The 23,509-nt window shown below is 39.4% G+C and overlaps 1 protein-coding gene across 1 annotated transcript in view; it reads right to left on the bottom strand.

Annotated features, from left to right (window-relative positions):
- FAP (fibroblast activation protein alpha) overlaps positions 1 to 23,509 on the bottom strand; it is an 80,732-nt gene that overhangs the window by 18,571 nt on the left and 38,652 nt on the right. Inside the window, exons 13-17 of the mRNA XM_004004657.5 lie at positions 18,562 to 18,666; positions 18,393 to 18,463; positions 15,877 to 15,930; positions 13,989 to 14,113; positions 9,586 to 9,633 (exon numbers count right to left, since the gene is read on the bottom strand). Coding sequence (XP_004004706.3) covers positions 9,586 to 9,633; positions 13,989 to 14,113; positions 15,877 to 15,930; positions 18,393 to 18,463; positions 18,562 to 18,666 — 403 coding nt within the window. The remainder of the gene's footprint in view (positions 1 to 9,585; positions 9,634 to 13,988; positions 14,114 to 15,876; positions 15,931 to 18,392; positions 18,464 to 18,561; positions 18,667 to 23,509) is intronic.

Here is a 23,509-nt window from a genome sequence, read left to right as displayed (position 1 = left end):
AAGTTTCTTTCTTAAAATGTCTTTCAATTTACTATGGATGAAACTGAAATGGTAAACGGATTGCTTAAGTATTTTCATATTGACAAGCAGATTTTTAACACAGGCTTTAAAGCAGGGATGAGCTTGTAAAAGACATCAATCATTGTCTCCTAAACTGACCCTGATGGCTTCAAAACACATTTTGAGCAGAATCACAGAAGTAACAATGCTTATTCAGCCACATTTTCCTGTGTCCAACCTTTTTTTTAATAAGTGCCCTGAGTAGGCAGCATTTTGAAAAAAAATTTGCTGAAACAAAAGTGGTAGAAATAAAATCTATATTGCTGATACTTCATATTTAAAGCAATTAAGTATAAAGTTTGTTTTAAAATCTTCAATGAACAAGATCAAATATTAAGTCTGTGATTTTTTCATATCTATTTCTTTCTTAAACTCTTGCTGCTGTACTTGCTTAATATAGGATATTCTTTTTTTTTTCTGGTAATTGAATTACTGTGCATTCAATTCCTTCAAATCCTTTCCTTCAAGATAGTTATATATCTTAGTAGGACAACCATATATACACACTACGATCTTTATCTTTCATCATAAAGTGTTAGTCACTCAGTCATGTCTGACTCTTTGTGACCCCAAGGATTGTAGCACTCCAGGCTCCTCTGTCCATGGAATTCTCCAGGCAAGAATACTAGAGTGGGTTGACATTTCCTTTTCCAAGGGATCTTCCCAAGCCAGGGAGTGAACCTGGTTCTCCTGCATTGCAGGCAGATTCTTTACCATCTGAGCCAACCCGAGACTCCTAAAGAGAACTCTCAAAGGGGGCACCTGGCAAAGATCTCCTAAAAAACTGCTGTTTAACTGAACAAATCCATTGATCTCCTGAGAAAAGTTAGGTTTTTTGAATAATAAGTGATGCTTGTAGCTTTATTTTTAAAAAGAGGGTCTGGATGACTTCTGAGATACAGCAGGCCTGTGGACTCCTTGTTTTTGTGCGTTTTTAAAAAAGTGGACCTTGAAGATGGGGAGCTGGGGGAGTGCTTGTAACTACACTAAGTTTGCCAAACCACTTCTCTTGTAACTCTCAGTTTTCATGTACTCATGGCATTTTGCTCCAACGTGTTACATTTAATCTTAGAACAAGGATAGATGTTTTGGTATGAGTTGTATAAGATACATAATACATTTCATTTTAACTTTGGATAATCCATCAGGAAAGAGATAGTTGTGGCAATTTAAAAGTTAAAACTAAAAAAGGGAATAGCAGGAGATGGGGAGAGACAAATTAGGAGGTTTGGATTTACATATATGTACTACTGTGTATAAATAGATAAACAACAAAGACCTACTGTATAGCACAGGGAACTATCAATATATTCAGTATCTTGTAACACCCTATAATGGAAAAGAATCTGAAAGAGAATATATATATATATGGACTTCCCTGGTGACTCAGAAGGTAAAGAATCTGCCTGCAATGCAGGAGACCTAAGTTTGACCCCTGGGTTGGGAAGATCCCTGGAGAAGGGAATGGGCCCCTACTCCAGTATTCTTGCTTGGAGAATTCCATGGACAGAGAGCTCTGGCGGGCTACAGTCCTTGGGGTCACAAAGACTCAAACAGAACTGAGCGACTTTCACTTTCACTTTAAGGATGTTCCAGGTGATACTAGGGGTAAAGAATGCTCCTACCAACACAGGAGATATAAGAGGTGTGGGTTTGATCCTTGGGTTGGGAAGATCCCCCTGGAGGAGAAAATGGCAACCCACTCCAGTACTCTTGCCTGGAGAATCCCATGCACAGAGGAACCTGGCAGGCTACAATCCATGAGGTCGAAAAGAGTTGGAAACAACTGAAGTGACTTAGCATGCACACATAACTGAATCACTTTGCTATACACCTGAAACTAATACAACATTATAGATTAACTGTATTTCAATTAAAAACTCAAAACTAAAAAACATAAGTTAAATGAATACTCAGTTCTAAGTACAATGGAGCCAGTCCTTCATTCTCTATGTGTGGATTCTGATTGTGGAACTGTCAAGGATAAAGGGAATCTATGTGGAGCAAGCACACAGAGTAGCTGTAATATTTACTTAGACCATGTTTATCATTTTGCCAACAGATGCTGGAAGTCTGAGACAATACACGGATGTTGCCTGATTGGGTTGACCTTGATTCCTTCTCTAGTCTGTTCCCAGTTAAGGACTTACTGAAATGACAAGTTGAATAGAAAAGCTTATTAATGCTTCTACAGTCCAGAGTTGCATCTTTATGGATAGTAGATGAGCAATTTTCCTACCTCTTGGAGCAAAATAGAATTTCATAGGGCTGTGAAGAGAGGGAGGGGTTGCAATTGGGTTTCTCTGTGTGGCTTTGCATTAGGAGTATATAATATGGCAAGGCTTGCTAGAGCCCAGACTATACCTTTTACCTTCTTTTACTCATCATTGTATACTTGATGCCCAGCATGCTCAGTACCAAGTACATGATATGTGGTTGTGTTCTCCATATGTTTGGAGACTCTTCATTATGATGAAATCAAGGTGTAAGAATGATAGATTACATCTGATTTATTTGTTAAAATCATATTAACTATGATATATTATTCATTGATTAAATTATGTGAAGAATCTTCAGGAAACCTGATAGATAAGGCTATTCAATCAGCTGAGCAATTTTAATGAAAATCTGCTGTGTCTGAAGTTCCTAAGCCTCAAATGGGTCCTCCATGTCAAGTGTCAACTCTTCTATGTTTTTGTAGCATCTGGGTCAAGTGCTATCTGTTATTGTCCAATGACTTTACTTCACTTTGCAAAGAAAATACAGCCATTGCACTGTGTTCTACAAACTGTGGCAGGTGGATTCTTTACCAGCTGAACTATCAGGGAAGCCCTGTTTTCTACAAACTTTCTTAGAACTACATCAAAAATTTCCTCACTCTCTCTCATCACAAGGCCAGAGATTAATTTCCTCACCTGTCTCTGGACTCCACTTTACCCCGAGTGGAGGGACGTCCACTCCTTTATGCCTTCAACCATGGTCTCCACATTTCTTCCATCAGCATTCAACCATTCTCAAATGTTTATCAGCTTTCAAAAGCTAATTTAAACCTCTATCAATCTCTTCCAGGATTATCCACCTCTTTCCTCCACTCATCAGTCAGAAAGACCTATTGAAAATAGTCTCTTTTATTTACTTACCTTCTATGCAAACCTAAACTTACTCCAATCTTGCTTCTACCACCACTGCTCCACTGAAACTGTTCTGACTAAGCTAATGCTCATCCTTACTTTGTTAAGCTCATTGATTTAGGGCAGGTCTTGTTTCACTCTGAAGTGCTTGACGCAGACGAGCACTCCCTTTTCTTGAGATCCTCTTCTCTGCTGCGTGCCATGAGTCCGTACTCTCAAGGGTGTCCTTCTCCTTCTCTCCACCCTCAGTCTCCTTTACAGGTTCATTTTCTCTTTCCATTTCTCATGTTGGTGTTCTGCGCAATTTTACTCTAGGCTCATTCTTTACTACCCTTGCCCACCCTCACTTTCCCCCTCTGCTCTCTCATGCATTTCCACAAACTTAGTAACCATGTATTCCATAAATGAATAACTTCCCGATAATTATCTTCAACTCAAACTAATCCTCCAACATCGAGATCCAAAAGTATGTCACTCCAGGACAGCTCTTCTTGGATACATGTCATCAGTACCTCAAACTCAATATCCAAAACAAAATTCATCACCTCTCCAAAAACGTTTTCTCCACAGTGGGTCCTATCTTTCAATAAAAAGCATCAGTGTGAATCCATTTGACCAAGTTAAACATCCAAACAGCATCAACCTCTCCCTTATATTTATGAGTCTGAAGGTTGACGTAGTCATCATAAGGAAACATTTCTTAACCCCCTATTCCAGAGGAGGAGCCCTGCTAATATGCTCTCATGACTCTCTACTTTCCCTATCTTAATACTTTAATCCCATTGTGTTGTAACTGTCTGTTCACACATTTGCATTTCCCACTGACCTGTAATCGCCTGAGAACAAGACCATCTCTAATGCAATATCTGTTCACTTTTAGGATGTATTTTCTAGCAAAGTGCCTGGTTTAATGTAATAGGTGCTTAATAAATGTGTATTGAATGAAAAATTTTGGCACCAAATGCAAAGAGAAACTACAAATAAATAGAAGACATAGCATCTGCTCTGAAAAGCTACTCTGAAACTTATCTGGACCCCACTCCAGTACTCTTGCCTGGAAAATCCCATGGATGGAGGAGCCTGGTAGGCTGCAGTCCATGGGGTCGCTAAGAGTCAGACACGACTGAGTGACTTTACTTTCAGTTTTCACTTTTATGCATTGGAGGAGGAAATGGCAACCCACTCTAGTGTTCTTGCCTAGAGAATCCCAGGGATGGGGGAGCCTGGTGGGCTGCCTTCTATGGGGTCACACAGAGTCAGATATGACTGAAGTGACTTAGGAGTAGCAGCAGCAGCCCAATATAAGACTTATTAAACTGGAATTTTGAAGGTGGACCTGAGAATCTGTATTTATAATAAACCTCTCTGGAGAATTTCATCATGGGGCAAGTTTGCAGAACTGCACTATAAAAGAATTTTCATTGGTTTTGAGAGTTAAAAACATATAAATACATGTAACTGTTGGGACCTAACAAACGCCATGATAGGCTTCAGGGACTAAGGTAGGATTCACGGGAAAGGCTGAGTCATTGCCCAGTGAGGTCATCCCCGCAGATGCTAGGACTTGTCTAATCAGCATACTCCCCGTAACCTGGTTTGACTTTATCAGGACGTAAAAGACATCCCCCTGCAGCCAATAGCCAATTAGTAAATACCAGGAAACCCCTGCAGCCAATAAAGATTAGCCAATTAGTAAATACTAGGAAACTCCTGCAGCCAATCAGCCCTTGCCAACTCTCTGTTCTAAAACCTATAAATACTGTTGCAAATCTGGGCTTGGGGCTCCTTGCTCCACTCCACTGCGTTGGATGTGGCAGGAGCCCTAGCTCGAGCTAGAAATAAAACCCCTTCATGCTTTTGCATTGCTGTGGATGTCTTATTCTCTCAGTTTTGGGGACTCGGACTCTAGGCATAACATTTGGGGGCTCGTCCAGGATCCCTTTAACTGGGAAGAATAACACTCTCCCGGTAGAAGGGGTTTCCTCACTAGGAGGAGAGATATCAGAACACCGGTCTTAGTTCTGGTTAAGACCAGCGTAAGGCTGAGGCCCGGCATTGTGCTGGGGAGGCGGCTGGCTCTGTTCTCTGGTTAAGACCAGCGTAAGGCCAAGGCCTGACATTGTGCTGGGGAGGCGGCTGGCTCTGTGGACGCCTTGTTGGTAAAATTACCTCGAGGGAAAGAAAGTTTCAGGGGGGCCCAGGAAGACCTAGGGCTGTGTTCTCGGCCAATGTGTATTTGTTACCTGTTTGTCGTGTCTGTGTGAGTGCCGGCATTGTCTCTGCTCTTTGTGTGTTCATTTTGTCTCCTGTGTTCTTCTCTGTAATCATGGGGCAAGCAACTTCTACTCCTTTGTCCCTTATGACTGATGTTAGTACTTATATCTGAAGTTCTGTGTCTCTATAGGAGGTTTTCTGAGAGACTGTATTTTTGTATTTAAGGGCTTCCCTGGTGGAGCCGAGGTTAAAGCGTCTGCCTGCAATATGGGAGACTTGGGTCTGATCCCTGGGTCGAGACGATCCCCTGGAAAAGGAAGTTTTGCTCTGTCTGGCAGCCATGTGGTTTAGACCTGCCACCATTTTGTTAGAACTTGATTTTCTTTCCCTGTGCCTTGAGACCAGGGCTCTCAGGAACACTTATCTGACACTGAGGAAAAAGGAAAAAAGACTTGAAGCTAGATCTTGCACTGTATCTGTCTAAATATGTCTTGGTAATATTTTCGTATATGAGCTCTATTTATTTGGCTTAAACAATAAATTCCAGGTTCATGCGAACTGGGAAATATTCAATGTTAAATACCTGATATTAATGTTTGTTGACCTATCTAATATAGACATGTCTTAGAATAATTAACGTTAAGTAGAATATTTTCATTGTACCTAGGATTAATCTGTTATGTGATATTAATGTAAAATTTAATTGAATTCTTGAACACCCTATGTTTGTTTCTGAAGCTTATCTAAGTAATCTATCTTTGGATGAAGATCAGATGCCTCATGACCTGCAACCAGGACTGGAAAAAGACATAATTTAAGGGACTGTCTCCAACATGAATGGAAGGACTTTTTTATCAGGAGAAACTATACTACACCAGGATGAGAAGACAACATCAGAGGTAGCATATAAGTCAAATGCTTTTCTATCATAGGCCTGATCCTATGCTAGTTTTAAAAATCAATCCAACTGTTGGGTTTGTGACCAATTACCTGTATCTAGTTCTGGGTTACCTTGGTAAATTTCTCTACTACCAGACTCTAACTGGTTGGCCCTGAGAAAATTTACTTAAAAAAATTAAATCATACTAAAGATAATCAGTCTAGTAATACTAGAAAACTGGGCTATATGCCTTAGAGATGGTGCCAATATAATTTCCCTGGAAGACAAAGATTCTACAGGACAGACTAAGTCAGATGACCTGAAGATATACTGGGCTACATCTAATGGAAGTTCTTAACATAAGTCTTACTTGTGACTTTACTAATACTGCTGGCTATGTTATTTGTATTTCCCCTGTTTTACAAAATTGCTGTTTCTTACACTGTCAAATGTGTGTATGAGGCCTCTAATAGAATAATATATAGTCCCATATGAGATCGATGATGGTAACAGTGTAACTCTAGATATGGCAAGAAGCAACAAGAGGGAATATTTTCCTGGACCAAGAAGCTAATGACAGGTGGTCCAGAGAATTTTGGATACTGTTTTATGGCCTAATCCAGTAACAGCACATTGAGTGGCCTGTCAACAAAATCTTTGCCAAACCTGAGAATGGACATTCTCGGCACCATGGGATAAAATGGTCATACAGTGCCCCCCTCATAGTCATGGTCAAGTTTATGAGCAAAAGGGGCTCTGCCAACTGAAGACTGACACTCGCCATCTGCATCTACAAAGATTAAATCATGGCTGCTGCAACTGCTGACTTTCAACGCCCCTGAAAGGAGTTCAGGGTGAAAATCAGGAATGAGGCACTCTATGCTCTGGGAAAACTGGCAGAACAGGCCATCAGATAGTGAGATCTTTTCAGGAGAAAATTTTATGAGTCCCAATTTTTGCATCTTCTCACATCTAGAGAAACACTGACGTCATTAACGGTGAAAATCTGCTTTGGCTATTAAGAAATAGTTTCTGTTTCCAGGAACCAGAGATGACCATCCTGGTAGGTCTCTTGTTTGGCCCTTGTCTATTTCATCTCTGAGAGGGGCCAACTAAATTGCTGCAACTACAAGGGTAAAAGCTGGTCTCAGATGTGGAAAACACCAACTTAGATCAGGTAGAGACTTCTGCTCTGCTAGGCAGGCCTATGCCCATGCACAGCAGGAAGAAGTTACAGAAGAAAGACCTCCGCCCCAATTCCCAAAAAGTATCTTGAGTATGAAGTCTCTCAGGGGGCCTATGTGCTGTGTTAGGGGAAGAACATTGTTTTTATGTGACTCACTCAGGGGTAATCAGGGAGTCCCTGGCCAAGCTCACTCTTGGCCCCTGTATCCTAAATAGACATCACATTTGTTAAGGAGTGCATCAATACAGTCCAGGTACTAGTACTTAGGCAGCAATATCAGGCCCTGCCCCAAAATGCTGAGGAAGATTCCTCAGTATAACAAAAGACAGGGGGGAATGTTGGGACCTAACAAACACCATGATAGGCTTCAGGGACTAAGGTAGGACTCACGGGAAAGGCTGAGTCATTGCCCAGTGAGGTCATCCCTGCAGATGCTAGGACTTGTCTAATCAGCATACTCCCCGTAACCTGGTTTGACTTTATCAGGACATAAAAGACACCCCCCTGCAGCCAATAGCCAATTAGTAAATACCAGGAAACCCCTGCAGCCAATAAAGATTAGCCAATTAGTAAATACTAGGAAACTCCTGCAGCCAATCAGCCCTTGCCAACTCTCTGTTCTAAAACCTATAAATACTGCTGCAAATCTGGGCTCCTTGCTCCACTCCACTGCGTTGGATGTGGCAGGAGCCCTAGCTCGAGCTAGAAATAAAACCCCTTCATGTTTTTGCATTGCTGTGGACGTCTTATTCTCTCAGTTTTGGGGACTCGGACTCTGGGCATAACAATAACATATAGGCACATGAACATTGTACCTATTTTGTAAGTATTGAATGAAGTGATAAAGTTTTGTAAGCAGTACAAAAATTGGTATCTAGCAGGAATATGAGAAGAATAGTAAGAAAGTGGAAATTCATTTAAAAAGAGAAGCTGACCTTTATTTTGCAGCCATGCAATTACTTTCCCCAGATTCAAATGGCTAAAAGTTATCAAGATTATTTTATGCAAATCAGAGATTGTGTTCTCTTTTGAGAACAAATGAGAATTACACATTTATGGTGATTACCATTAAAACAAAGACTTAGAAATTTAAAACTAGTCTTCCTTTAAAATTTCTCTCACTGAAGGTTGAAATGAGCCAAACTCAGAAATACAATCTGTTATTCTTTAAAGTATTTCATTATTAGACACAAGGTTAAAAAAAAAAAACCCAAAACTTCAAAACGAAACTAAATTCACAGTTTCATTATTACAATGCTTGTCCTGTCCTGAGCTCCTGAATGGACTGATTTTCCTCATTGCCTTATTTTCACCTGTACGTAGGCCATTGAGCTGGCAGCCAAACTAATTCCAAAGCAGTCAGTCTCCTGACTTGTCACCAAAGCTGTCCAAGGACAATCACAGGCTTGAGTGCTGAAGTCCCTTTTCGTCATTAGATTCCATCAACTTCAACCCCACAACGTTTCATAGTAAATCAAAAGGTAACAGAGAACCGCAGGAAGAGTCTCAGGGCAATTATACACTTGTATATCTCCGTCGAGAGTAAAAATGGTCATCTTTGAGCTGTGAACTATTTTTGAACCAATATCACGAATACAGGATGGAGGAGATCTGCCTTGATAGCAGCTGAAAATGGAAAGAGCCTCCAAATTTCAGGGCCCTCATACGTGGCAACAGTGTGATGTAGCTGTTAAAACAAAAAAGCTAGCATGATAGTCACCCTCTGCTTCGAACTGGAGTTATATCCGGAACTCATCTCCAGTTCGGGATGTTAAAAAAAAAAAAAGGCCTTCTTATTTGGGAGGGAGAGTGTACTAAAAATCTTCAGTTTCCTTCCAATTTTAAGCTTCTGTGTTTTTATAAGGGTGATTGGTGAAGACAGGATTAATTCGTCTTATATAACTCATCTGCTTTATGCCAGGTTCTTACTGCAAATAATAATTAACTTTCATATGATCAGGTTTGACAAAGAATAGGTTGATCAATATAATCATAAGCTATGCACTAAGCTATATGTCACTGCTCCCCTTGCTGGTGTGGGGAAGCTGTCTTGCTTCCTCTAGTGTCACAAGAGTCCAGGATTTCTTAAGACAACAGCATGTGGGAGACAGTACCTTGGTCGGTGCGGCCATCATGAAGGGTGGAAATGGGGAGGCCTGGGCCTGTGCACAGGATGAAACAAAAGCATGGCTTAGTTTTAAAATAACATTTAGCTTTCAATAAGAATTGCTGGTCATATTTATGATTACTGTCAAGCTCAATTACCTCTTTTACTTATGCAACTATTTTTTTTTCTCCCATAAAGAAGTAAACATCCCCTTTTAAGCTGCATTCAAACAATACATGAGACCAGAGCCCAGTCAAAGAACAGACATAAGAGAAGTATATATTTCCAAGAGTGATCCTAAATAGTCAGTATCTAATTACACAAATGGGCCCCAGAAGCTGCAGTGATAAATGGCCTTCTGGGAAGATAGGCTATATGGGCCAGTTTTAGCTGTGTCTTTAACTTGACCAATACTCAGATTATATTTTCAATTTTGCTTCTTGGTCCAATGTTCAGTTTAGTTTGGTAGGTAGAACTCAGCAACTTCTTTTTCTTTCACTTAATTGCTATGAAATTTAGTCACACAGTTGTATCCGACTCCTCGCAATTCCACGGACTGCAGCCTGTCCAGCTTCTCTGTCCATGGAATTCTCCAGGCAAGAGTACTGGAGTGGGTTGCCATTTCCTTCTCCAGGGGATCTTCCTGACCTGGGGATTGAACCCGGGTCTCCTGCATTGCAGGCAGATTCTTTACCAACTGAGCCACTAGGAAAGTCCCCTTAATTGCTATAGGCAGAAATATATTTATACAAAAAATATTTCCTGTTCAATATGCTGTGACAGGACTCATTCCCTACGAAACAGACCTAGAAGGAGGTCTGTTTTGTGTACCAAACTTGTGTGCACCAAAAGTTTATCTGGGGTGCTGTATTAGGATCCCAGCTATGGGGGAAGAGAAGAAAAGGTGGGGTACTGAGGGAAAGCGGGTTGGGGTGCAGTCACAAGGGAGACCTCAGCCAACCTCACTGGGAGCTCTGGAGCTGGCTGGCCTTCAGAGTTGTCTTGAATGGAGCCAACTAGTTCACCTTTTATCTCCCAGAATGGAGTGATTATTGATTTTGGCCTGAGAGAAGAGCGATCTCTGGATTGGGTGCACGGGGCCCAGCTGTAAGCTTTTAGCCACCAGCTCTCTCCGCAGCTGGAGAAACGAGGACTCAGTCCTGAAGGTAGGAGGTCTGAGTGGCAAACCAGTGCCCACCATATATTTCAACATGGAATTCAGGTTCTCTGTACAGAAATTGGCCTTTTTTTTTTTTTTTTTTAAATCTTAATTCCCCAATCAGGGATCTAACTTTTGCTCTCCTGCAGTGCAGTGGGAGCATAGAGTCCCAGTCACTGGACTGCCAGGGAAGTCCAAAAATTGGTCATTTTAACAATATCTGTAAATATTTTAAAAACTCTTACTTACTAGAACTATAGAATAAATAATACCTGGAAATATGTTTGTAAAGTTATTAGAAACCCTGGATGTGAGTAGTTCCTTCTTCTGCCTTGTTCCTGACATCTTTCGGCCTTCAGAGAAGATGCTTTTGACTTGCTTCTCAGTGTGCTATAAGTGTTAAGCGTGGCAGGCCCCATGGGCGAAGCCAGAGGCTGTCTGGTTATACCCATATTTGTATGAGTAATTGTGATTCTGGGGTCTTAGTCCCGTTTTCCAGTTAACCTTTATAGGCAATAAAGCTGATATTTTGATTTCCTGCCTGACTCCTCAATCTGACCTGAGAGCGAGGAGAAAGGATATCATTTAATAGGCTCCCTCAAAAACCAGCAATGCTTACTGTGTGGAATCTCAATCTGATAGAATTTGATTTCAGAGATTTTCATTTTGCCTAGATTTTCTTCAACATTATTAAAATGTACAAATACATATTGTAATTTTTGTTAGCATGTAAGGCAATGAGACGTGAATCTGAATTTCTAAACTTTAGTCAAACAGCACCCACCTTATGGGATGTTCGTAGGTGTGCAGTTCCAGCAGGGATAACTAGCTTATATCTTTTGTCCAGACTATGAGACAAACTAATGACTGACTGCCCTTGAGCAAGTGGCCTGAGGGTGCGGTCCTAGTGGCAGAAGTGTTCCTTGCACTGCTTTTGTTCCACCAGCAGCATCAATATGATTTTACCTACTTCAGTCCTATTATCTGGGATTTACTCACCGTCTCTCTCAGAGAGTTTGAAGTTACATAATGAAGCTTTACTCTTAGTCCTAAAGGGGAAGATTTCAAGGTTTTTCCTATGATGGTGCAGTGACTCATTTTACTGGAGCTTCAAAAACACCAGACGATGTGATGCTTCCCACACAGTATATTTTTTGCTAAATGGGAAATTACCATACTGCCGAGGAAGAGTGAGTGTGGAAAAGTCAGGCGATTCAAGTTCCAGAAAGGAGTCTTTCACCAACTTTTGATGAGAGATTAGTATTTGATTTTTTACTCTTCAGGGGGTACTTAGGCTCAAGCAGATCTTAGGAAGACACTAAGAAGTGGTATAGTGCTTTCAGAAAGCATTAAAGTACTGTACAAATGCGGAATACAAAAAATATAAATGCGTTTGTATGAGTAGGGTCACTGATGTCTTTATCAGTAAATATATCAGCATAAAGGGCTTCCCTGGTGGCTCAGAAATAAAGAATCTGTCTGTCAATGCAGGAGATGCAGGTTCGATCCCTGGGTCGGGAAGATCACGTGGAGAAGAAATTGGCAACCCACTCTAGTATTCTTGTCTGGGAAAACCCATGGACAGAGGAGCCTGGTGTGGTAGTCCATGGGTTGCATAGAGATAGACACAACTTAGCAACTGAACAACAACAACAACAACAAATATCAGCGTAAAAATGAGGCTTGGGGTACGCTTTGCAAAAAGCAGCAATGTTTCGATCTCCCCTAGTCACCTATGTTCATTCCACAAACATTCTACGTCTATCATGCACTAACCATTCTTTTTTGGCCTTATGAATATAAAGATGAAAGGAAAGTTTATTCTGCCTCCAGGAGAGAAAATAGACAACCAGATGATTCAGGACAGTTATTTCAATGATACCCTGTGCCTGGCATGTAAGCTTCAATATATGCTGCACGAATACGTAGCTTGAGATGAAAAATGTTGCACAGAAATTGAGAGGGACATTTAACGTATACCTTGAAATGCTGTAACCACAATTAGCACGTATGGTCATGAACAACAATCTTTTGACTTTACAGAGATGCCAAAGACCAAACCTTTTGTGAAAGTGTTGTATTAAAGCGGTATCTTGTGCCATCTTGAAGGAAGCATTTGAATTAAAATGCTTACTCATTTTCACATAGTCAAAAGAGCTGGGGTGAGGTTCTGGGCCCAGATGATTGGACTGAAGAAGTGGCATGTCAGGGTAACCTTTCTTTTGGCAAGTAAAGGGAACCTCAGGGTCCTCTACACTGAGCAGGGATTGAAATCAGTCAGAGATTCTGTTTATATTCTGAGCTGCTCACCAAATACCAGTGTCTGGTGTCACACCAGAAACAAGAATGGGATATGTTTTTTAATAACTCCCTTTTGTTTTCTGTCCACCTTCAACTCGCAGGGAAACTCAGGGATTAATAGTGGTGGGGGAAGGGGTGTCAGAACAGAGAATGGAGGGGTAGATATGTTTCAGATCAGTTTTCCAAAATCCCCATAATGACTAGCAAGGACCTAACATATTTCAATGATTTACTGGTTGCCTAACCCAACTTTGCTATGCGTTCAAGATACAGATGAAAGGTTATGCATAAAATAAAATTATCTGGATAGAAATTACTTGTTAAATGGACATATAACTAAAACAACCAGGAAACATCTAGTATATTTTATGAGCTTTATTTTTTAATACTTGGATGAATTACTTATTATGTTTCTCAAATTTAGAAAGGATATACTAGGTGACAAAAGCTTATTTTCCATACCCATGGAAGCTATAGTTCAAAGAATTGTTGGCCTCCAAGACAAACAGCTCAGATTTCTTTCCCTGGCTATAAGAGATTGTCATTTCTCCAAGCAAATGGGGCTGAAATCCAGGAACCATTTTATCAGAGGATGCTTCTTTTTATGATATTGCTCTCACAATACGATGTCATGGTGCTGTGGTACATGGTGGGTACGAGGTTGGGATTTACAGCCAAGGAACTCTTACTCCCATCTGGCTCTGATGCTTACCAGCAGTGTGGACCTTTTACAAAAGGTCTGTTTCCTCAACTGCAAAAAATGGAGATAATAATGCCTTCCTATCCTCCTTACATTTTTTTCCCGTAAGCATTAGATAAGATAAGGCAGATAAAGTCCTCACATATAACAGGTGCTCAATAACCTGTAGCTAAGGATTGATCAGATAATGATGACAAGGACAAGGAAAGAGGCAGAGAAGGGTAGAGCCTGTGTTAGGTCCGTTACCTACCATAGCAGACGAGTGCGTAGTACTTGGCATAGTCGCTGAAACTTGCTGTGTAATATTGGCACCTTTTTTTCCTTAGATGGCAAGTAATGCACTTCTTACTTGGAGAATGGCTTCCAATGCTAATTCTGGAGGGAAATGAAAATAAAACTAAAGGCTGGAATTTTGAGATTGTATTTATCAAAATGTACTACTCCGTGCAAAATGACTGATTTGCATATTAACATCAAGCTCACTATTTTTCTGTTGCCAGTATCATTTAAAGTAAAGGGAGAGCCACAGTATTTTGATTCATCTGATCTTCAATCCGTCTTCGCCTGAATAGGCACAGACGTTGAGGGAGAAGCCCTTGGCAGTTTTCTGGCGGTGGGAGAAATATCTAGCACCTCAAATGGGAGCGAGGTAGCCACTTCTTATAGCTATCAATCTCTTACTTTACAAAGTGGTTGAGAATGCGTAGTTCTTTCATATCCCATGTACCATCTCTCTCGCATCTGCTCAAAGCAAGTCATGTTAAAAGAAATCACACATTATATGAATAAATACAATGCCTGGTATACAGTACTAACTTAATGAATGTGTATTACATGAATTTTCTCAATTACCTCCTATAATGTGTGCTCCCATGGCAAAACAGACAAAGATTTGGGCAGTATTACCAAAAAAGGGATCTCTTGTCTTTATCATATATCTAGAAGGGGAAATTAGTAATAAGCCACAAACATGATTCTCAATAGCTCCCATGCCTTTCATTTTATTTGGCAGGAAATCTGGGTTCATGGAAGCTCTTCTTGGAAATACATCCCCCCCCCCCCGCCCCAAATGGCCCTACACAAGCCAACCTGTACCCACCACACTGGCCCAACTCTCTGAGTAACTGGCTTTAACATACAACTTCCCAGACCTTACCCCAAACCCTCAGAGTCTCATCTGGGGAGGACCAGGTGGTTTTACGCCAGGATGCAGCCAGAGGCAGAGTCCTGATGTGGCTGGTTAAGTGTACCTGCGGCCACTGCAGTGTTCCTTCTGCTGCTGCCCCTGACATTGCCTTGAGCATGGTAGAGGGTGATCAGAGTCATTGCTATCATCAGAGGGGGATTCTTCTCAACATATGAAAAGCTATGGTCCAGAAGGGAACAGAGGAATGCAGCAGAAGGAAGAATTCATTTTCTCACTACAGTTAATAGCATTCACATTTATATTTTGGTGTGATCTTGGAAAACATTAGGTAGGCGGTTAGCAATAAAGGGTCAAGTTCAGAATGCCCAGGTATAAATCCTGGCCCAACAACATCACTGACTGCATAGAGTTGTTGTTGTGATTAAATGAAATTACATATATAAAGCAGATAAAAATGTGCAAGGCCTATAGCAGACCACCAACCCATGGAAGCTATTGTTTTCACTTCCATATCCAGAAGGGACTGTTAAGGGCACCATTTCAATCACCAAGGGGGCCATAAACTAAAACACTAATATATGAACAGAGATGACTTCCTTCTAATCATAATAGTCTCAAAGCAAGTCATGTTAAAGAAATCACACATTACAGGAATAAACACAATGCATGGTATACAGTAGTAACTTGATGAATGTGTGTTACATGAATTTTCTCAATTGCCTCTAAATTTAGTTGAAATGTTTAAGGCCATGTTTATATCAGCATTAAAATTTCTTAATTTTTCTTTTTGAAAACATTTGGTTAGCTAGTATGTTAGGGGGCATATATTTTATAGTGATGTAGTATATACATTCTCTGAATATTTTAATTCATAAATTAATTGTATTACATTTCAGCTTTTAAAAAATATTTTATACATTCTGAGGACTCTGATAGATTTTTATTCAAATTTCAATATATGAAAATATTAGAATGACTTGACATAAATTACCTATAGATATTTCTTCTTCCAGGGTAACCTTCAAATTCATTGCTAGAATAAAACCTGAAAATATATTCAGAAGTTATCAGATAATTATTGATGGCTAAATGGTGATAGAATTGTTAATATACTACTAATATAGTAAATAGTATAGTCCAACTTTAATGGAATGAAGCAATTAATTGGCACTTATGTATGCAAATTGCTGCTGTTCATACTTCTGAATTTTACGTACATACTCTGACTTATACATATATAAAATATATTTACACAAATATATTTATAAATTATAGGAGAAACATTAAATTATGTTGAGTATTCTTTTTTGGTTAAGCTAGGATGTTTGATTAATATCACCTCTTTCCTTTCCATAATTAACAGTTTGCTGATTTCTTTGTGCTAAACTATTTAATTTTGTCTATGATTTTGAACATGTTTAGAATTTATTTTACAGAAGCACTGACAGTAGATCACTTTTTTATAAATCAGGAAACTCATCTACCCAAGGATTCCACACAAAGGGGCATGCTAATTTACCCAGAAGCAAAACAAGTCACAAGAGAGCATGCTTATTACTTAAGTATCTCGGTCCCAGTTCTAACCTGTCTTAACAAAGTGGGAAATCCAATTTAATGGGCATGATTTTCTCCTCTGTGAGTTCATCTGAATATAACAAAATAACTGACATTTAATTTTTAGGAAGAGCACAATAAGTGTTAAAATTTTTAGGTTTGGTTTCTTATTTTTAATTCTCAGAACTTTTCATTCACCCAAGTACTTGTATATCCTCACTGAAATAACAACTTTGTTATTCCCAGTAAAAGGCACCAGTGTGTGTGTTCATTGTGTCTGAATCCTTGGGCCCCCATGGACTGTAGCCGCCAGGCTCTCTGTCCATGGGATTTTCTAGGTGAGAATACCGACGTGGGTTGCCACCTCCTCTTCCAGGGGATTTTCCCAGCCCGTGGATAGAACTTGTGTCTTCTGCATTAGCAGGTAGATTCTTTACCACTGAGTCACCTGGGAAAACCCCCAGTAAAAGGAAAAGGCAACAGAATACACCTGATTCCTACTATTAACTTTACCTTCTAAACCAGCATCCTGCTAAATGTCTTTACTGACTTCATAGGATTCCAAACATCACTATACTTGCTCTTCCCACATCATCTCAAACTACCTGTGAATAAACTACTCAGATTTTTCCAAACTGCCTCCTACAGGTTTTTGTTACGTCAAAGGTTTCACAACTGTCTCTGTCTCTAACACTTGGAGCCCACATTCCCTCTTTCCCTTCCCTTTTCCCTCACAGCCACTGACTTACCTTTTCAGCCTCTGTCTCTCTTCACTGTCTGTCTACCCTTCCACTCATTCATTTAACTATGTGCCAGGCACTATCCCATGTTCCAAAGATTTAAAAAATAGAGACATAATTTTCTCTTGGAGTCTGCATTTCATTGCCACTATTCTAGTTCAGGCTTCTGTCCCCTCAGGCCTAGATTATGACCATACCAGGGTCTTCCTGCCTTCAGTTTTCCCCTACCTCCTAAATATATTATTCCTGAAATCTCCCATGAGGTTTTATCTTGTTGCTCATCTTACACGGGCAGTTTTAATGGCTGCTCCATGTAATGGCTAAACTCCTTTGCTGACAGTTTAAAGAATTCCATGGATTGGCAACAAGTTTCTAAAAAAATTTTATCCAGTGAAGTTGGACTGATCTTCCTCTTTTGTTCTTAGAATTCAAGCTAATGGCAGGGAAGTTACAAGAGAGTGCCCTAGATTTGGATTTTATTAGAAGTAAAGGGGGGAAAAAAACTACACATTCTTGATTAGAGATGTTTGATCAAAAATGCTTATTTTAAGATGATCTATTTAGACAGTACACAGGATGGACTGAAAAGGAAAGACCTAGAAGAAAGAAGCCCCATGATGAGGTTAATAATAAGAATCTTAGATTTAATATATTTTAGATTTAAATCCTAGTTCTACCACTAACTAGGTAGCCTTGCCCAAGTTAATTAAATTTCCAAGTATCAGCTTTCTCATCTGTAAAACTGGGATAATCATTTCTACTTTATATTATGTGGTACACAGCAATCACTTAATAAATAATAGCTATTACAGATAATCTCAAACTTATACAACAATGAATCACTGCAAGAATGTTTCTTATCAAGGGGCTGCCCTCATGGACTTCTGAATCTAGCTTATTGCTTCAAGTGCTAGAGGGAAAATTTGTCTTTAGGACCAGTTATTATTCTAAAACTTTTATACTTTTAATGTAATTATATACCAACTATCAGAAGAGAAATAACCACCTACTAAATGTTCTTTCCAAAAAAGGAAATTGTGTTGACTAATTACTAAAGAATGTGTAATTTTAATGAAACCACAGCTGTCTGAACTACACTTTAGAATAAGCAACGAAAATGCTCTTAACTGAAAGCAGTGGTGCTGTAGATTTCATCCGTCCATCAGTGCCAATTAAAACCTGAATGGTGCATCAAGCTTCATGCAATACTTACAGTGAATCCTGTGTTACTCTGAATATATTTATGGCCTCCCACTTGCCACTTGTAATTTGAATAGCATTTTCCTATAAAAAGACAAACATTATGTTGTGTGAAGCTGAGCGTTATTTGAGCAACCTCAAGTGAATGATCTTTCAGGAGATAAATCTTGGAAGGAACATACCACAGTGTCTTTGATATAGTGAATATGTTTGTAGCCATCCTTGTCGCTAAATATTTTGTAGTATGAAATGGTATCATGGCTGAACACTGGTGTTGAAACAAAGAACTGAAAGAAATGAACAGAGGTTATATTCAGGAGACAAACCAAACTAAAATGATTGATTTTTTTTTAAGCCATGTGTAGTTACAATTATCGGGACCAGAAAGTCTTGCCTCCCCTACCTTCCAGTACTCGCACCCTAGATGCTTTCCTTTCAAATGGACAGCTCTTCTCATGCTTCTAACAGGCACTTATACATTCCAAATACTGCTCAATTGCTACTACATATCCTTGGGTTTATATTGCTTAGTTTGAATTTCTGTATTCTGAGATTACATGGTTTGACCTAGTTAAATAAAATTCACAAATGAATGTTGATGTTTAACCAAGTCAAACTTCAAAATGTAATATTTGACCAAAATGTGACTCTTCTGAATGCCGATAGCCTCTTGTAATTCTTGATTTGTTTGATGTCAAGCACCTAATACTGACGATGCGATAAAGACATTTTAAAGATTAAAATATCACGAACTGCTAGTCATAGCTTTTAATGGCAGAAAGGGACTTCTGGACTTGAGAGAAAAATGTAACCAATGACAAGACAACGAAAGGTGTACTCCTCGAGCTTAGGGAAGAGACCAAACCTCACTGTTCACCTCTGACCTCTTCCCAGGGCCCATGCTCACCACCTGCAGGGAACTGCTTAAGAACCTACGGAGTTTCTGCCACAGGTCTAGTGTGTCCTGAACAGAGCAAGCTACAACTCAGCATCCTGAAAGGTACAGATAATTAAAGTCCTGTAAATGTTCTGACATCAGATTTTAGCTAGTAGTTTCTCCCATTAGAAAAAGAGATTCATTGTACATTTGCTGGTTTCCTTTTTTATTCTGGTCATTGAGTGGAGGAAGGATGGTAATGTGGTGAAGGGGCTCCATGAGGAAAGAGCTATTCTACATCATCAGTTCAGTTCAGTTCAGTCGTTCAGTCTCTCAGCCGTGTCCGACTCTTTGCAACCCCATGAATTGCGGCAGTAGGTATTCCCACAAGTTATTCCAAACTAGATTTCTTAGCACGAGTGCTTCCACATGACAGTGTTAAAACATTCATATCCTTTGCAATTGTCCAGGCAACAACAATCAAAAGACTACAGGTATCTTTCAGCTACAAACACCTAATTTGCTGACACTCATTTTGCTGGGACACACTTTACAGCAAAGTGAGAACAAGGGAAGTAGTTGTAGGTATTTTTAATGATGATTCTATATGTAATTTGACATAATGTTTTTTAGTACAAGTCATGATTATGATTGAATGATATTAAAATGTAACTTTTTGAGGTGGTATCTGTGGGGTCTAACTGCTGCTAAGTCACTTCAGTCGTGTCCGACTCTGTGAAACTGCATAGACGGCAGCCCACTAGGCTCCCCCGTCCCTGGGATTCTCCAGGCAAGAACACTGGAGTGGGTTGCCATTTCCTTCTCCAATGAAATGGATGAAAGTGAAAAGTGAAAGTGAAGTTACTCAGTCATGTCCGACTCTTAGCCACCACATGGACTGCAGCCCACCAGGCTCCTCCACCCATGGGATTTTCCAGGCAAGAGTACTGGAGTGGGGTGCCATTGCCTTCTCCAGTGGGGTCTAACTAGTGTCCCCCAAATTCTTTTCCACCTAACCCAGAAGATAACTGTTATGGATTGAACGTTTCTGTTCCCTCAAATTCATATATTGAAACTCAATCCCTATTAAGATAGTATTTGGTATCAAGAGGTGGGGGCCTTGGGAGGTAATTTGGATTCGATGAGTTCATAAGGGTACAGCTCCCACGAAAGGGATTAGCCCATTTACGAGAATTACTGGAGAGTGTCCTCCCCCTGCTCTGCTCTCCGCCATGGAGGATACAACAAGAAGTTGACAGAACAGCGCTCTCACCAGAGCCTGACTATGCTGGCATCCTCACCTCAGACTTCCAGCCTCTGGAACCGTGAGAAATGACTTTCTGTTGTTTATAAGCCACTCAGTGTAGGATACATTGTTATGACAGCTCAAACAGAGTAGGATAATGACCTATTTGAAAATAGCATCTTCACAGGTGTAATCAAGGTTAAGAACTGAGATGTGATTGTAGTGGATCCAAGTTGGCCCTAGAGCCAATGATTGGTGTCCTCATAAGAAGAGATGAGGGTGCAAAGAGACCCAGGGGAGTAGGTCATGTGAAGATGAAAGCAGGGGTTGGGGCTGGTGGAGTTCCAGCCAAGAAAGTCCAAGGATTGCCAGGAGACCAGAAGCTGGAAGAAGTGAGAAAGGATTCTTCCCTGGAGACATCTAAGTATGGCCCCACCAACCCCTTGACTTTGGACTTCTAGCCTCCAGAATGATGAAAGAATGAATTTTTGTTGTTTTAAGCCAAGTTTGTGGTAGTTTTTTACAGATACCCTAGGAAACTAATATGGTGTCCCTATCTCTTTGGCATAAAAATGATGTTTTTAATAAAATAAAAAATGGAATAATAAGAAACTTCTGTCTCCTTACATGAGACACTAATCATAAGACCAGTTCTGGTAGGATTCTGGGTATTGACTCAGTGAAATTGAAAGCCAGGAGGTCCCTGAATAGGAAATTCTGATTTGCAATTTTGTGGAAGGAATTTCATTAGTAGTGGCCTGAAAAACCAATCTTTCATTTTAGAATGAGGCTTCACCCTCTCAGCCAAGTGATTCCTTATTAGTAAACACTTTACAGTGTCCCCCTCTCCCCCATCAAGATGAAAGATGAAAATTGGCTCCACATTTTCTCAACCACTGTAATGGAACTGGGGTCACAAATACTATAAGGTACCTTAGTGAAAAAAACACTCAACTTTACATCTGCAGAGAGTTAAGGAACTCTAAAAACAGCTTAGTTCCAGATTAAAATAGAAAATTTCATTTTCATTGAAAACAGAAAATAAGAGGGCAGAACATTATGTTTCAAGATAGTAGAATCAGGCAAACAGGAAGAATATTTTTGTTAGGCAAAGACTGTTATCTTCTCCCCTTTAATTGCACACATCCAAGACAGATGCTTTAGATGAACAGGTAACTTGGGTGAGGTAAAGAGAGTGTAAAATATTTCCGTATTCACTCTGCCAGAGTGAGATCCATAATGCATCCTGAGTTAAGTGCTCTGGCAGCAAGTCACGCCTGGGCCCTAGATAACCACATGTCACTAGGTGGTCCTCAGTTTAACAAGACATCCTCACAGCTCCCTTTATCATGCTTAGATGTGCTGATAAACTCCTCATCTCTACTTACAAAGTCATTTAAAATATTTTTCTTGGAAGGTAAAATGATTTAACACCAGTTAATTTTTTGCCACAGATGGTAAATAACCTGCTTATGGAAGGCTAATGCCTAAACTGAGTCCACATTTAGTCAAAGGCACAGACTTTCAAGCATCAAGTAGAGCATCCATTTATCTAAGCCACAGGATTTCACTAACCACTCAAATGCGATGTGGTGTATGGCTTAATTATTTTTAAATGATTTAAATGTGGCTTTGCATCCTAAGCATTATGTGTTTAGTATTTGTTCTTCACATTTTAGTGGTTAAACACTATTAATAGAGTCTTTGATTAAATCTTCCTTGTCTGCTCTCCACAGGACAAAAAAAAAAAAAAATTATTTGAAGTGAATTTGTTGTTATTTTTCTGATAAAATACCAAAGAAGAAATTAGAGTATTTCCCCCAAATTAAGACACAATATTTCATGCGGAAGAAAAGGAAGTGACAAGTAAAGTTCTCAAGGAAGTATTTGCTAGTTCTCTGCCTGAATTAATAGGTAAACTGCCATTTAGTCTCTTTTCTAGTTCATAGGTGATCTTTGAAGGGCTTTTTCATTTTAAACCTCTTTGACAAATACTAAAGGAAAAACTGATCTAAAATTGCTCTTTAAATTTATATTAATATGACTAGCCTATACACTTTATCTAAAACCCTCATAAATATTATTTGAACAGATGTCTGGAAAACAAATATTTCTAGGCTATTTCTGGGTAATTTTATTAAGCCGCTGGTTTGATTATGGGTCAAAGGAAGCTATGCAGCACATTATGACATATGAGATATGACTATATAAAGTCATGACTCCAAAAGGCTTGCCAGGACTTATAAAATCTAATGAATGGCCCCCTTGAAAATAGCTGCCTTGGGGAAGTGTGGACTTACTCTTGAAAACTGTCACTTCAAAAAATTTTCCAAAATTCTTCTAATATTCAGAAAGTTAATGACTATTGGATACATTTGGAGAGATTGAGATTAGCACACAGGAAAACTAATTTTTCCCAATAGAATTCTAAAACTATAGATTTTATAATGATCTAGTGTAAAATCATATTTTGCAGATACATATTTCATTTATTCACTAGATTTATTTAGGCATGATTTTTGATTTAATGTAGAGACCTCATTCTCCCTCAAAGGGCATGTATGTGCTTCCACTGAGGGTATTTAAAACAATATTCAAAAACTTTAGAAGGCAATTCATTCATTCATTCAACTATTATTTGCTGGGATTACAAGACTGGTGCTATATAGACTATAAAAATTTATAAGATACAACTGTCCTCAACTTGCTTATAAACAGATTTCAAAAGATGTATTTTAAAGTAGTTCAGAGTGTTCCGAATGGTGCCAGTATTTTCAGAATAAATGTGTATGGATTCCTAAGATCACGTCTTTGATAAGATTGCTGGTATCATGGTTTATCTATTTGTAAAATCACATCATTCATATTACTTTATAGAAACTCTAGCTATATCATTATCATGGAGAATACAACTAAAGATATTTTCAAGTATTCTTTCTTCTCTCATTCTTTACAGGAAATCTCTAGAATGACAGTGAACTCATAAATTAAATTTTTCCCTTTTCTC

The sequence above is a fragment of the Ovis aries genome, chromosome 2, assembly GCF_016772045.2.
Source record: "Ovis aries strain OAR_USU_Benz2616 breed Rambouillet chromosome 2, ARS-UI_Ramb_v3.0, whole genome shotgun sequence".
In the NCBI taxonomy this organism is placed as follows: Eukaryota; Metazoa; Chordata; class Mammalia; order Artiodactyla; family Bovidae; genus Ovis; species Ovis aries.
The sequence above is the reverse complement of the archived record's forward strand: the minus strand, read 5'-3'. Positions and strand labels throughout refer to the sequence as shown.